This window comes from Styela clava, chromosome 3, assembly GCF_964204865.1.
Source record: "Styela clava chromosome 3, kaStyClav1.hap1.2, whole genome shotgun sequence".
NCBI lineage: Eukaryota > Metazoa > Chordata > Ascidiacea > Stolidobranchia > Styelidae > Styela > Styela clava.
In genome coordinates this window covers 17,439,509-17,454,708 of record NC_135252.1, presented here as the reverse complement: position 1 = coordinate 17,454,708, position 15,200 = coordinate 17,439,509, and the positions used below count along the sequence as shown (strand labels likewise).

The following is a 15,200-nucleotide window of genomic DNA, read 5'->3' as shown; positions in this document are numbered from 1 at the left end:
AAGTGAAAAATTGACAAAAACTCGTAAATTGTCTGATTAAACATTCGCAGTTATTTTGTTCAGGAATTCGAGATGCAATCCGTGAGATGTTAATTTTCAAATAATATGACATGAAATATTTTTGACCGTTGGTTGATTGATCAATGACTTCGTTTCGCATTTATAGTCTTCATTCAACTCATCACCACTTTTGTCAAAGTTTGGATAGAATTTTCATATTTATCCTGGCGGAAATGAAAGTCGATAAGACGGCATAATAATATTGTTGTACCAAGACCCTCTTTGTCCCGTTAGTAAAGCTAGGAATGGTTAACCGGTTAATCGGCTAACTTCGGTTTGTAACCATCGTGACGTAACAATCTAAAATTGTAACTTATTACGTCAAACGCCACGCAGCGGTTAACCGGTTAATTTTACCCGGTTAACGATTAAAGTTTTTTCCCTGAAATTCCCAGCCTTACCCGTTATCAGTCTAGCTTCTATTTACTTTTGAGTGAAAACACCAACCGATTGTGCAACCAATCGATTTGAAGCGCGAAGGTGAGAAGTAAATTAGTAACTAAGATAAATAATATATTCTAGGTTGGAATAAATATAAAAGGTTTTAAAAATATTGGAGTTAAAGTATGAAATCGAACCGTGCTGAAACGGAACTTCGCTCAAAAACTGTTCTCACATATGACGAAAAGCCTTTTTCGATATACGCAAATAAATGCAGTTCTTATCATTTAATTCCAAATCAAATCGGGGCACTGTTGAGCTCTCGTATTCCAAACTCTCAAAACTATGCTAAGCCATCTAATCAGCAAGTGACAACCGACAACTTTTTCGCACGTTTTTATGCTCAATTCTGCCTTGAAAATTAGAAATGTTTAGTTTGACCTGGAATAATGAATCGTGTGGGAGTTACTGACGCACTGAGAGATTCAATATTATAACTTTAAATATCGGTTACGATCAGCAATGAATCAATGAATAACATTCATTTCATGTCTGGCACAGAGCCAGTTTGTCTAAAACGCCTTTTAAATTTATTGAAATTATTTCCGAGAAATCTTGGAGGATTATTCTGGATTATCAATGTTTTGACTTTTAATACCACATGGAATTTAGGCTCTGTATTTATCCCCACTGTAAGTCTCCATTGTTATTTTTATGAAAAGTAAACAAGGAGTATTGTGTGAAAGCGTGGGTCAATTATACGATTTTAAGTTTAGCGCCCGTGAAGCTTCGACCAGATGTGCCTCTTTCATTCGAAAAATAATTGCGACTTGTTTTCAAACATTATCAAATTGTTTTTAAGTTCGTTTGAATACATTTGCCATCTACTATTAAGCACTCAGATAAAAATAATTTTAAGTTTAAGTTAATATGAGTTCGCAACCAACTATAAGATCTTGTATCTCTACGCCAGATTGAGAAACAACGGTTGGACCTAATTTACACTCGATCATAGTAATATATTTTAGACTGAAATACAATTTTTCCTATCAGACTATATAATACCAGTGCTGTCTATTTTGAATAGTAAAAGCTAGCAGCTTCGAATAATAAAATTATGGTTAATTCAAAATATATATAGATTGTGATTGCCTCAAATAAACGTTGACAGCTGAAATTGATTATTTCTAATGCGCTTCTGTTTCAGTTGAGCGGAACAAAATCTTTGGACGCCAAACTCAAATATGTATGCAAAATTCAGAAGAGGACAAGAAGCCAATGAAGTCAACGTGGTTTAATATTTTAAACAGTGCCCCTGATCTGTCCTACAATCTTCAAATTAATGTAGAATCATATATATTTATATTTTAAAACAACAAGACTCCCAATTTACGCCGTTACTGCATTCAACTGAATGAATAATAAAACATCTCGTCTGCCCTTGTCCGACCTGCAACTCGAAGTAATAATAACATACACTCTCATGCAACGGCGTTCAGCTGATCCACTTCACTTTCAAATATGAATAATTTAGTTAAAGCATATCCGGCCGTTGCAACAGGTATCGGAACCGATCGAACGTCTGTCAGCTGATGACCTGAATTCCTATTAAATTAAAATAATGGTAAAATTGTTTTCGTTTTCCCTCGAGCTATTTGAGTCTAATAGTCCGAATTACATCAACACATGACCGTGCGTGTGTTGACTAATGATGCCATGGTTACGACAAGTGCTTTAATTCATCTGAATAAAAAATAGAGTCGTATTTTATTCCAAAAATTATATATAAAAATACAGTCACTTAAATGATATTAAACGTAAAATTGTAACATAATTAGGGCCAGCCTAATCGCGCTAGGCATAAGTGAATCGAACTTTTCAACTTTTGAATTCTTTAAAGGAGGATTATTATATAGGAGGACTTAGAAGCATATTATGGCAAAATTCATGCACATTTCATCATTAAGGGTAGTCTTCGTACAGACTTAGGCTTAGACACACCCAAAACTTTCTAATGAGTTCTGAAATGATTAGATACACTGGCGTACATTGGGACGTTGTTGAATTCCTCCCGTTGTATAGGTGGTTCACGCAGATTGTGAGGAATGACAACCCGCCTGTGGAAAGCATAGAGTTATAGAACCCTGGCCTAGAAGGCCGCAAGTAAATAATTTATTTAATAATTTTACGACTCTTCGGACGCATTTTTTTGATATTTTAGCGGGGATGCAGTCGTCCTATTTTCATTGTTCTATATTTCTTGTCTAGTTATCGCATGTGTATCGGTGTGTGGAGTCTGAGCCCTAATTACGTCCGATATTCAGATCCGATTGCTCGACTCCAACCACCGCAGCATATGTGAACTGTGTTGTGGTTCACAGCGTCTTTCTTCTTGCTTTTGCTGTCGCCGTGTAAGCGTAGTATTTTGTCGCTCTGATATTTCATCTGCTTTAATCGCCCTGTTTTCCACTGTTTAATAAAGCATCTTCGTTAGCATCGTGAACTTCGAATCTATTTGTGTGGCTTTGCAGCACACGAGATCTTCGGAACTAATTATTAGTGGCGAGTACATATTCCGGTGAAGACGCAACGCTGCAATATCAATCATTTATTTTGGATCTCTGACATAAACAACACAAAAAGTAAACAGACAAAACAAAATGCAAAAATACCTGGGAGGCGGTCATAACTTAAAATAAAGTTAAAAAGCGTACAAGTAAGTGTCCACCCACCAAAAAAATAATATCGAATACTTTCGCGGCATAAAATATGTAAATAGCGCATGAATTGGCACCAGGTATATTCATATCAATGATAAATAAAGCACAAACGGTGTCAGCAAAACGATTTAAGCCCACAGCGGTAACGCCATGATGCCATATATATTATAGGCCAGTGTTTCTCAAACTTTATGTGCCTATGCTTCTCTGAAGTAACTATGGACCCCCATAATTTTAAAACCGTAAGCACAATGGAAGAACATAGCATAGGCCAGTGGTTCCCAAACTTTTTAGAGTCGGGACCCACTATTTATCATCACAGCTTATGGCGACCCACTTAACTTTAATTTAATTTTTTTTTTTTTTTATGACATAACACAGAACACAGCAATGGCTAATCATCGCAAAACTACCGTGTTTCCTCGAAAATAAGACCTCGCCTGAAAATAAGATAATAATTTGAATTTTCAAAATGATTTTAATTAAACCCTACCCTTAAAATAAATTTAAAAATGTGTGGGAGAGGAAAGGTTCATTGGCCTGAGGTAAGGTGAAGATCCCACCACAATTCAAGATTGTGTGATATCACAATTATGATATTTGTCACTTGATTTCTGTATAGGAAATACAAATAAAAACAATGGATGTCGGTTTTTATAGAATGTTCAGTAAAAAATCTTGTGATTTTCTACAATGTAATTTTATTTTTGATAAATGAACGCAAAAGACCTCTTCAAAAAAAAACCTTAGTGTTATTCTTCAAAAGAAAATAAATCTAAATTCTGTCTAAATTTCGGGAAAACACGGTAAGAAGTGCTGTGGTCATTCTTTGAGTAGCAAATTTTTTTTCCTTTGAGAAGATCGTAAAAAGGAAACTTTCACAGATTAAAATTTATATTCAATTTAATTTTTTTTTTTTGAAGATATACGTATTCGAGTTGCCACCAGGAATACCAGTATAATTAACCAAAGCTTTCTACATCTTTTCACGACCCACTAAGATTCCTTTTGCGACCCACCAGTGGGTCGCGACCCATAGTTTGGGAACCGCTGGATAGGCCATAGAGCTATACGGACAACATTTAAATTAGCTGCCACTCCCCATGTGCGCAACACAAATAGCTTACTGATTTATTTCATGTGATCTTGTACATCAAGTTCGTTCCTTTCTTTCGTCTCGATTTGAACAAGTGTAGTAACCCATGTACGTTGCGTACGCTGAAATGAGGTCACGGGCACGGTGCGAATTTTTTAATTTTGAAGACGTCATCAAACAGAAATTTAAAGGGATAAACGAATTCCATATAGCACACAGGATTTTTCAAATAAGTAATAATAGCCTTCCAGTGACAACAAAAATCTTACAAAACGAAAAAAATATTTTTGTATTGAAATGAGGTATTTGCGATTTCAATAAAGCATATACACAAAAAATGAGGACGTCATCGTTGAGTTCTGCGACGTTGTTCGGGAACAACATCGTGGAAGAAATGTGAGGAGAGAATTTTTCGAAACCCCCATTACCGCAACGAAATTACTAATAATAAACAATAATATCAATGAACTTTACAACGAAATAGGCTCCCGAGCGGAGCTACTTTCTCCAGTTCATGTAAAAACATTTCAAAGCAATTTCTTCCCTTTTTGTAATGATTTTCCGCATAAACGCGCAGTTCAAAACCGATGTATGGCGACAGCATATCATAAAAATATACACCTTCGATGTTTGCTATACTCGCCAAACATCGTCCATGTCATTTGTTTCAGATACTGGTCAATATTGTGGCCCATTTATATGTGTTGAACTAGGCTCATGTGAAACTATTGCAAGGACGCGCCAATATGCGAATCCTCTTCTTAGTTGCCTCGCGGATTTATCATAATTCTATAAACCTTTGTTCGCAATTAGAGCTGGGCATTTTCGAATACCTAGTGGTTTCAGAATCGAATCGAGTATTTTTTCGAATCGAATCTTGAATACTTGAAAGATTGAATGCGACTTTTTAATTGAATTACTGAAAACATACAATCCATCATCCAGACAGTTGGTTGTGTGTTCACACAGAATAAGAAACCTGTTTCCTCAATAAATCACTCGCATGTCAGTTTGTATTGTAAAAATATATGCCTCAAGAAAAAAGAATGACGGAATCACCTCGATCTTTGTTGAACAAAACAACAAAAAGATGGCAGCGATTCGAAATTTTCGTCTGGACCGATTCTAAAATTTACTATTCGATTCGACATGCCCCGCCCTATCTTAAAAATTAAGCGCATAGCAAATTAGCAAGATTTATCACCAACCAAGGCCTTTCTCTCTGGCGCATTCGAATTCCAGCATGTATGTGTGTATGTTTATTTGCCTCAAAAATTTAACACTATCTGCATACAAATGTATAATTGTTGTTGAGAAACAACAAAAAGAACGAAAGGGTTATGAGACGTTTATCAAAGTCAGCTCTCCATACATGCGATTCATCTTATGCTCACGATTGGTCGAGCGCATTTTCTGACGATGTATATTCAGACCCAGTCAGGTCAGACGTACCGTATTTAAATGTTTTGGGTTTGAAATACCAGAGTTTTTTCTGTCGCAAACTAAAACATTATATTAAAAATTTTTAATATTGGTAAGAGTGAACTGCTGTGAGGAGGCGCGCCAGTCGTAGCAAAGGGTAGGCTACTGTATTTATCATACGGCTGGCTGATTTAAATTTTCAATACAATTTCCGGAAATCCTCTCAGCCAAGCCAGTGCGCTGACGCTCTCTTGTAGACAATCATTCTTTCTGGGCTCAGTGCGCTTGCTGTTCGTGTATGAACGTTTCCTCTACAATTCTACAACAGAATAACACGATGCTTCAGTTTCTGCGCTGTGTTATAATATCTGCCTTATTGAATTGCGGTGGAGTAGTACATGGAGCAAAAAAGGTAAGCCATAAATTTTAAAATGTGGATAGGATGGGATTTACATATTTATCCCGGGGGAGAGGAAAGCCGATAAGACGGCTTATCCATATGGCGAACCACGGCCTCTCGTCCGGTTACCATTCCAAGTCGGGTATGGGATTAGTTTTTACTGTATTGTTTGTTTTCGGAAGCATGGACTTGGTGGTGGAGAAAGCCGTAACCGACCAGCGGTTACGTGAACCACCCAACGACGGCGAGGAGTCCAGCAATCCTCTCGCACATAACCATCCCTGCATGGGATTTGAACCTGCGAACCCACGCAGAGTAATTAGAGGTGCGGTGGCGAGCGTATTCCTAACGCTTAGCCCGTTGAGCCACACATCCTCCAGTCCTGGATTGTTTGCCAACGATTTTTCCCGCAGAAAACATACCGGTATATTTTCTGATATTGTGCTATTTTTTCTTACAGAAAATCAGACCCCAATTGTCTCATTCATGGGAAGTTGAAGACGGAAAAAGTGTATTTATTTTTGATCATGTGATAGATACTGATAAACTTATAAGCCTGCAATTGTATTTCTTATATCCACGAAAAATGAAAATAAATTTTGTACATCAGGTATGTAATTGGTAAAAAATAATCTGAATAATGTTATTTGATCTATTTTTGTCTTGTTTAGGTAATCGAACATTGAACAACAATGAACTAATTTGTATATTAGTAATAAAAAAATGATTATTAACTAACCCTCAATTTTGCACTATACAGCTATAGGAGTAATGGTAGTATACCGTATTATACTAAACCCCTTTCTTGTTTATCCCATGTTTGCATCATATCTGCTGTATCGAAGGAGTTTATGAATATTTCTGTTTTTTTTTTTAGAATTTTGTAGAAAGCATGGGACAAGGATTAACACCATTCAGTGTGATGGCTAATAACACTGAATTCTCCAACTTCGCTGTTTTCAAAAATGCAAAATCGTTGATTAAAAAATCTTTAGGCAAAGAGGTAAATTAGTATACATAGCATTGCATTTAGAATTGAAAATGATGATATTTCCTTAGACCAGAAACTTTGGTTAACTTAGAAATTACATAATAAAAGTTTATTTATTTTCAAATTTTCCAATATATATCATCTTTGCTAGTGTGAACCCCAAAACATTTTTTGTGCTTTTGTGAATTGATATATTGTTTTATTTCATGGTATTATGTTTAATAAGTAACGATATATAACTGACAATGGCTCTTTTTTATAGATTTTTCTTGAAAAAGCTTATGCTGAAGTACTTCATTCACTTGATCCCAAACCTCCTGTGACAAAGAATTGTGAAGATGGAAGTTATATTGCAACTGTATTCTTAGCTAATGATTGGAAGCATAATAGCTATGGACAGGTACGGGATAAGATTTACATATTTATTCTGGGGAGGAGATAGCCGGACCTCCTGAAGTATGCGCACCAAGATGGCGCACAACCTGAACTCAGGTTGTGTACCAGGTTAGGGTTCAGGTTGTGCGACATCTTGGTGTGCATACTTCAGGAGTACCGGAAAGCCAATATGACGGCTCAATCATATGACGAACCATGGCCTCTCATCTGGTTACCAGTTTCAGATGCATGGACGTGATGGTGGAAGAAGCCGTAATCTACCACGACACTACATCAGCAAAGAGTCCATCAGTTCTCTCGCACATAATCATTCCCATGATCATCAACCTCTTTGATTCAGAAATCTCTTTTACCCATCTTTAGATATCTTTCTATACCTTGTCTCGTAATCCGAATATCACTGAGGAATCGAGATTGGAAATATCACAAACAGTTCATCCAAAACCAGGGAGAATGGTTGTCTGGCCATCATGTCTAACATATTGTCATCATCCACCTTCTGTTAATTATTTTGGAAATCTGGCAACAGTGACAATGGAATTCTCTACGAATGAACTTACAGGTAAATAAAGCATTTGGAATGTTGCAAAAATGAGATTAGCTCTAAACAAGACTGTGGACAAGCATAGCATAGCAAGAATGTACTTAGGACTTCTTGACATTAGTAATATTTTCCGAAACAAATAGATAAAAGTTCATAATTTAATGTATTTTTGTAATATTTTTGAACTGTCAAATTTTACTGTCATTCAAATGTGGAGGCCTGATTTGTGTTCCTAACAAAAAATTTCTGATTACAAAGAATATATTTTTTTATCATGGTTAATATATTTTAATTCTTATATTATTTTTAACAGAAGATCCACCAAAACAAAATGAAAAAGATGAAAAGAATGAATTTGGTGATTTCAAATTTTCAAACAAGGATTCGGATAGGAAGATTGATTATGAGAAACATCTCAAACGAAAATACTTTGACAGTCAGAAAAGGTGAGTTTCTTGAGTTGATCTTAGGTAAGGGTATACTGCACAGTGCACAGGTAGCCAAAAACCAAATGGTCTACTGTTCTGAATACTTTCTAAAATAGTATTTCCTAATATGAAATACGAAATATTTTCTTAATCGATCATGTTGAACAAAGAGCCAGTAGTAGCCACATGGATTCAATGAGTTTAAATCTGGAAATACAGGGAAGGCATGATCAACAATGATTTGATTGATTGTTTGAAGGCTTTTTTGGTTATACTGTGATACTTGTGTTGCTCAAAATTCTATTTTGGAAATTACAGTATTCTGAATTATTCCTAGAACGAAAATTGAAATATTAAATATAATAGTTTTTGAACTGATTTTATTATTCAATTCATTTTGCCCATTCTCTATCCATTGGAATTTAAAAATCATTATTTCAAGTATATCAAAAATGTTAATCCTCAAGTATTTATTCAAGATCCAATATTAAATAATGTGTTTATATGCTGTCATTTTTCCAACAAACTTTAAAGAAACTACTATATTAGTTAGAGAACCTTTAGTGAGGACTCTCAAGGTTTTTTTTCTTCAGGGGAATTTATGTTTTTGATGATTTATATACAACTGAAGAATTAAGAGCTTGGCGTGATCATCTTCTTAATGTTGGGAGACCTGGAATCTCACACTATGATTTTGATTTATTAGAAGATCATGATAATGTACAGTGGATTGTTCAATATAATGTAAGCATTGTAGATCAGGATAAAGTACTCATATTTTGATCGACTGAGTGTTGCAATTGCATCACTGATTCGAAGCCTCTTTTCAGGGACCCAATAAGTTTTTTTTTAATTTCTTTAGTTGCTTGGCCAGCTCTCTTGGTCGTTTAGATCAGTTGCTTACAAACAGTGCATTAATAATATATCAATTCAATTCGTGTGGTAGTTTGCATAAACGCTGGTTATGGCTTTCTTCACCATCAAGTCCATGCATCTGAAACAATATAACCGGTTAACTAATCCCATACTCATCATGGGTAACCAATGAGAGGCTGCGGTACCACACATAATTTGTCTTCTTATCAAATTTACCCCAGGAATAAATATGAAAATCCTATCTTAATCTAAAATACTACTTCATGTTTACTGACAATCAGAACTTGACACAAAATACTAAAATCTGTTGAAAAAATATTGAGAGAGAAGTACAACTGGTTGCATAGGACAACTGGTTGTTATGATTGTTTATGAACACATAAACAAGCGCATGAATCGCATATAATATCAAACTCATTATTATCATCATTTAATATTATTAAAGTCAGATTTTCTTTTCACTGTGCTGTGTGTGGTTTATAGGATAGAGTAATGCGATATGACTTCGGAAAGTTTGAGAGCCTTTTTCACGTAGATCAATTATTCAGGAGATTAATCTATTTTAATTTGGGATAAATATGAAATTATTTTTCAACAACAATTCTGTTTATATTCATTTATTTCTTGGAAATATTATAAATTTTCCTAGGTTAGTAGTACTTTGTAATTTAAATTTCATTCCTCAGGTGTCACAATTTTTGCAAACCCCTGTTTGGCAAAGAGTGAAAGAATTGTTGGAGTTCGTTGGCAAAAAAAATAAATGGTATCCTTATGATGTTGCTCTCAATCTTGTACGACCAGCCGATCATACCAGAATACATCCAGATGCTGAACACCATCAGGTTTCTCTTTACTTTATTATAATTATATAATAACTTCTATGATTTAATCCGTGTGTTAATTTTCGGAATATATTCAGTATCACATAAAACAAATTCAGCCCTTTCTTTGTATGCAATATGGACTATATGTTTCGCTTACGAACGCTTATATTTCAGCACGAATACACTTATCTCTTGTACCTGACTGAAGGAATAACCCAAAACGATTTTGGTGAAACAGTCTGGTTTGAACAAAACTATGAAAATCTTGATGGAATTCATCAATTTACTCATCCTGGTGGGGAGGAGTATGATCCAATAGCAGCCGTGTGGCCGAAATTCGGAAGAGTTGTGATTTTTCAGAGTAAGCATTGTAGGAAACTTGGCAACTGAACTAAATGCGAACAGAGCATATATATATATATAACACATATATATAGGCATTTTATAATATATAGGAATGAAATTTTAACACTTTGCTTGGTAATAAATCAATGTGTTGTTACATTGTACAAAACAAAAAACTCAATAATGATACAGAAGGTAGATTTGTTAATATTGTGTAGTTTAATTTCCAAAAATGTTTATTTAGCTCATATAATTGTACTCAATAACTTGGATTGTTCAGCTCGGAAGTATTTTCATACAAGAGCAGTTTTTTATTATACGAGTATAACATAGCTTGATAAAATATCTATTTTTCTTCAATTGACAGATGTTATCGAACACTCGGCTCGACCACTGAGTACATCCCATCTAGGATGTCGATATAGTTTTGCAGTTAAATCAAGTATAAGTAAACGAACTTCTGTCATAAAACAAATGTATGAAATGATGGAAACTACGGGAGACATGGATAGGAAGACAAAAAGATTGAACGAGTGGGTGATAAGTTATTTTATTCGCATTTTTTATTCCGGAACCTATAAAGCGTGCACTAAATAGACTTACCGTAAATATAAATTTGTGAAAATAAGGGAAACAGCATTAGTATGTATATAAATATAACCAACACAAGTGAGCAAATCGTTTTTTTTTTAAATGATAATAACTAAAATCTGGCATATTCTCGTAAACCATTTCAGCAAGCATTGATTTTGTGTATGCAATATGAAGAGTTTCCGTGATGTACCACAATGGCCGACATTAATCCCATATTGTAGTATAGAATTTCATCTAAGATACTATCACAATATCAAAAGGTTATGTATTGTATTTTCAAGAATAGCAACCATGAGTCATAGCCATATGGTTATAGATTTGACTGGTCTGTGATTCGCATTAACAATCAATAACCTTGATTTTATGAAAAGTCTTACTGATTAAGATATTGATATCTTGATCAAGTATGGAATAATTTTATCCAGTGTTATTTTTGTCTTGTATCATGCTTGTCTGAGCATAATTATAATGATAGACAGGTAGTGTGGAAGTAATTTACATGGTTTCCTCTGCATCCTGCCTTACAACTGATTAATGTGATGTTCTTATTAAAGGTAAGAAATGGCACACTAAGATAATAAGATTTATCTCCCATGATCAAACATCTTTTTATATCTGTTTTCATTTGATTATAATCAAATTCAAAATTCATGCAGTTTTGAGAGATTCACCATATTTCAGTTTAGTCGATCTTATGGATAATAAAGCTATAAATTTCAGCATACATACAATTTATATTATGAAACTATTAGGCTTACTCAAAATATACTGGCTCAACTTATTGTTTCCTATCAATTTTCAATATTGAGCAGTGTGTGACGACTTATTGGAAATTTGTGGTCAACTTGTAATAAGCTGTCTCTCAGATTTACCCATGACTCTAGTTGCCTCACAAGAACTTCTTTCAGCATCCATTGGTACACTGGTACAATCATTCCATGATGACTTCAATAGAGTTCTTTGAAAAATATGGGCTCAGCATTCAGCACATTTTTTATTTTCTGTCAAAAATTTATACTTTGACTTCTACAATCGAAATCTGGAATTCATACCTGCATTCAAAAATGTTTTTTTGCAAAACTTTATTGACAAAAAGGTTGGAAACCACTGTATTAGATAAAGCCGAAGCAACTATCTCCTTATAATTTTCTATTACATCATGAATATAGTAAGGTCCTTCCTTTCCAGCTTCTTCTTTTTTAACTTCTAGTAGTAATTTTGAAGTTTCGAGTTTCTTTTTAAAGTATGAAACTGTTATATCATGGTTTTGAGTCCCATTGTGGCATTTGAGTTGATGTTTCATGGTAGTGGCCATACCTAAAACACCAATGACTATGGAGCCAGCTCATGTGTAAAAAATGAAGACCCTGAGCTGTAGCCTTAGTTTGAATATATACTATGATGCCATTGTGGTTTCAAGTCACCTCAACAGCTCTTTCAACTATATCTAAAGTTAGTTAGAGGAGTATTGTTTCCATCCATAATTTCAGACAACTTCAGTCAGGAATGCATGACGATGAACAGAATTCGCCGCTAACGAATGAGGTGCTGGAAAATCGCTTCTCGAAGCTTATATCTCGAAGGTCAGAATATCACCGAAGAGCATACGAAAATGAGAAACAACAGTTGTTGTAGACGCCTAGAAAAAATCCATGTCAGGATTTCAAATTGTGAATTTTGCCGTCTGAAAATATGCTTAAACAAGGTCATAGGTAACCTTATTGTGACTGGAGAAACTTGCTCAAAAACTACGCTAAAGTTATGTTTAACAAGTGATTGGATTTAGAATAACCCGTTGTCGTATTTTTATGTTCTAGACCAGGGGTGCGCAAACTGTTGCTCGTGGGCCAAATTCGGCCCGCAAGGAAATATTGGGCGGGACGCGCCAATTTTGAATAATCTGCTCGTTTTTAGTTTAGTTAATCTTGTAAAAAAGCCAATACCAGCACCAGAGTGTCGCTGTCAAAATCCTGTTTCTCACTGAATTCGTTTAAAGTCGGTGTGACAATAAATTGAATAGCGGTTTTCTTCAGAAATTTATGCATTTTTCTGTTATTTTCAATTTATTTTATATAGGTAATTATTGTGCATTTAGTATTGTAAGAGACAAACAAAATTTTAATATGATGCAGAGATGTATTCGAATTTAATAAAATTTGGCGATAACTGAGATCATGATTTTGTTTAAAAAAAATCTATTTTAACACATTAAAATAAAATTTATATACCTAGGCAAGAACCTTTTATGTAATTAATTCAACACTGAAAACTATTCAAATACGGACATACACAGTATTATTGATTATATAGAATGGAGTTCCATAGCTTTACACACCTATTTATTTTATTTGTATGCAATCATATGCCTTATATATGTCATGTGAGATTACAGTGCCTCTTATTGGAGGTATACATGTTGTTTAAAAAGCTGCTCAGCCTATGTTTTTGCCATTTATCACATTGTAAATTCTTTTATTGCATTATGCCAGAAGAGATTACTCATTTTGTAGAATGATATCAACTGTTTTTATTGCTATGCATCAAACTCTTGTTTACAACACTTAAACCAGAAATTCTCCATTTTCTTTTTGCACGATTAGTTTTGTGTTATATTTCTAGCTTGTTCTTTTTATTATGCAATATCCCTCCTATATTCAGACCAGTGATGACTACGTCTATTCTTGTCGTTTCTTGCAAGAATAAAAACAAGTAAGCCATACTTTCCTGTAATGCTCTTTTAACATCAGAAAATCCTAGTACCAGCAGTTTCATTGTTTTGAGATTCTAGCAGCAAACAGGGTATTCGTAAATCACTGATATTCGATTATGAGGAATTTGATTAGTGGGGGTAGGAAGTGCGGCAATAATTGTGTGATTTGTTGGTGCGGATGTGGTCAATATGGACTTACCTAATCTGACAAACGGTACTCCCGTAGTATGGGTAACAGGTTAGGGCATATTATTTCAATTTTCCTTATTATGAGTTCGGGGACAGTACCTACCCCCTTCCCTGCCCACAGTCCCTTTACACAACTTGATGTAAAATAGGCGAACAAAATTAGTTACCTCCATATTGGTGCACAAACTTCTGGAGTGCCTGGCAATCTATACCTGTGGTGACTTGAGTAATTGTTTGAACCAAAAAAGCACTTTTTAAATTTAAAACTGAGTAATTCTAACTAACTGAAACTGTGGAGTCACAGATTTATTTTTTCAAAAATCAATATCCCATTATGATTTCATTTAGTATAACGGTGAAGACTTACGATGAAATATATTGTATTTCATGTAGAGGATCAGTCAAACAACACTATTGCACAACTACAATATATATATATATAATATGTTTTTCACAATTTAGCTGATAATATTCCCAATTGAACCAAAAACGACAACAAAATACCTATAGCGTGCTGTGACCTTCTCAGCACAGCATCAAAAATAAGTAAACACAGAAGGACAAGACTCCTATTTTATCATGTACACCAAAGGAATCGTATGTTACATAATGCCCTTCTTCAAATAACTAAAAATACCACTCAAACGGTTAGTAAGTAGCACAATCATATAATAAGTACATGAAAGCCATCACTGAAAGACCACATTAACATTAACAGTCTTCATCAGTATAGTAAACATGTCGAGTTTACAAATAATACCGCAATTGGAGAAGTACAGGGAAAATAATCCAAAGCATTAATGGAGTTTAGACAACTTTATAAAAAGCATATCCTTAATAATAGGCATCACAATTATCTGGCTGGAAATCAGGATGAGTTAAAAATTGATGGATATAAATTATCCAGCAAAGCAACAAATGCGCTGAAAAACTTAATAATCTTTCATGATAATTATAATCATCAGTTCGTAAGAGGTCATCAATTGTTTTTTACTTTTGGAGCTATGCAATTCTAATATCTTACACACACAAAGTACTAAAATATAGCACATTATATTTGTTTCTCATAAATACATTGAAGCAGTCCAAAATACATATAGCATATCATCGAACGGTGTATGTTTGAAGAGATCTATTGACTCGCCATTGCCACAAGCTGAAGAAGAAGACGCCCACGTAAATACCAGCAGCGATATAACAGTTCTTGGCTGCATCTTCATACGC

General features: G+C 34.5%; 1 protein-coding gene across 1 annotated transcript; it reads left to right on the top strand.

The window, feature by feature from the left end:
• The first annotated feature begins 5,689 nt into the window (after positions 1 to 5,689).
• Positions 5,690 to 13,796, top strand: LOC120342750 (uncharacterized). Its single transcript, XM_039411714.2, has 11 exons — positions 5,690 to 6,091; positions 6,540 to 6,689; positions 6,957 to 7,082; positions 7,333 to 7,470; positions 7,830 to 8,028; positions 8,324 to 8,456; positions 9,032 to 9,182; positions 10,001 to 10,156; positions 10,313 to 10,499; positions 10,851 to 11,016; positions 12,568 to 13,796. The coding sequence occupies exons 1-11, from the start codon at positions 5,978 to 5,980 to the stop codon at positions 12,710 to 12,712; spliced, it is 1,665 nt and encodes a 554-aa protein (XP_039267648.2). The 5' UTR covers positions 5,690 to 5,977; the 3' UTR covers positions 12,713 to 13,796.
• Positions 13,797 to 15,200: the final 1,404 nt, after the last annotated feature.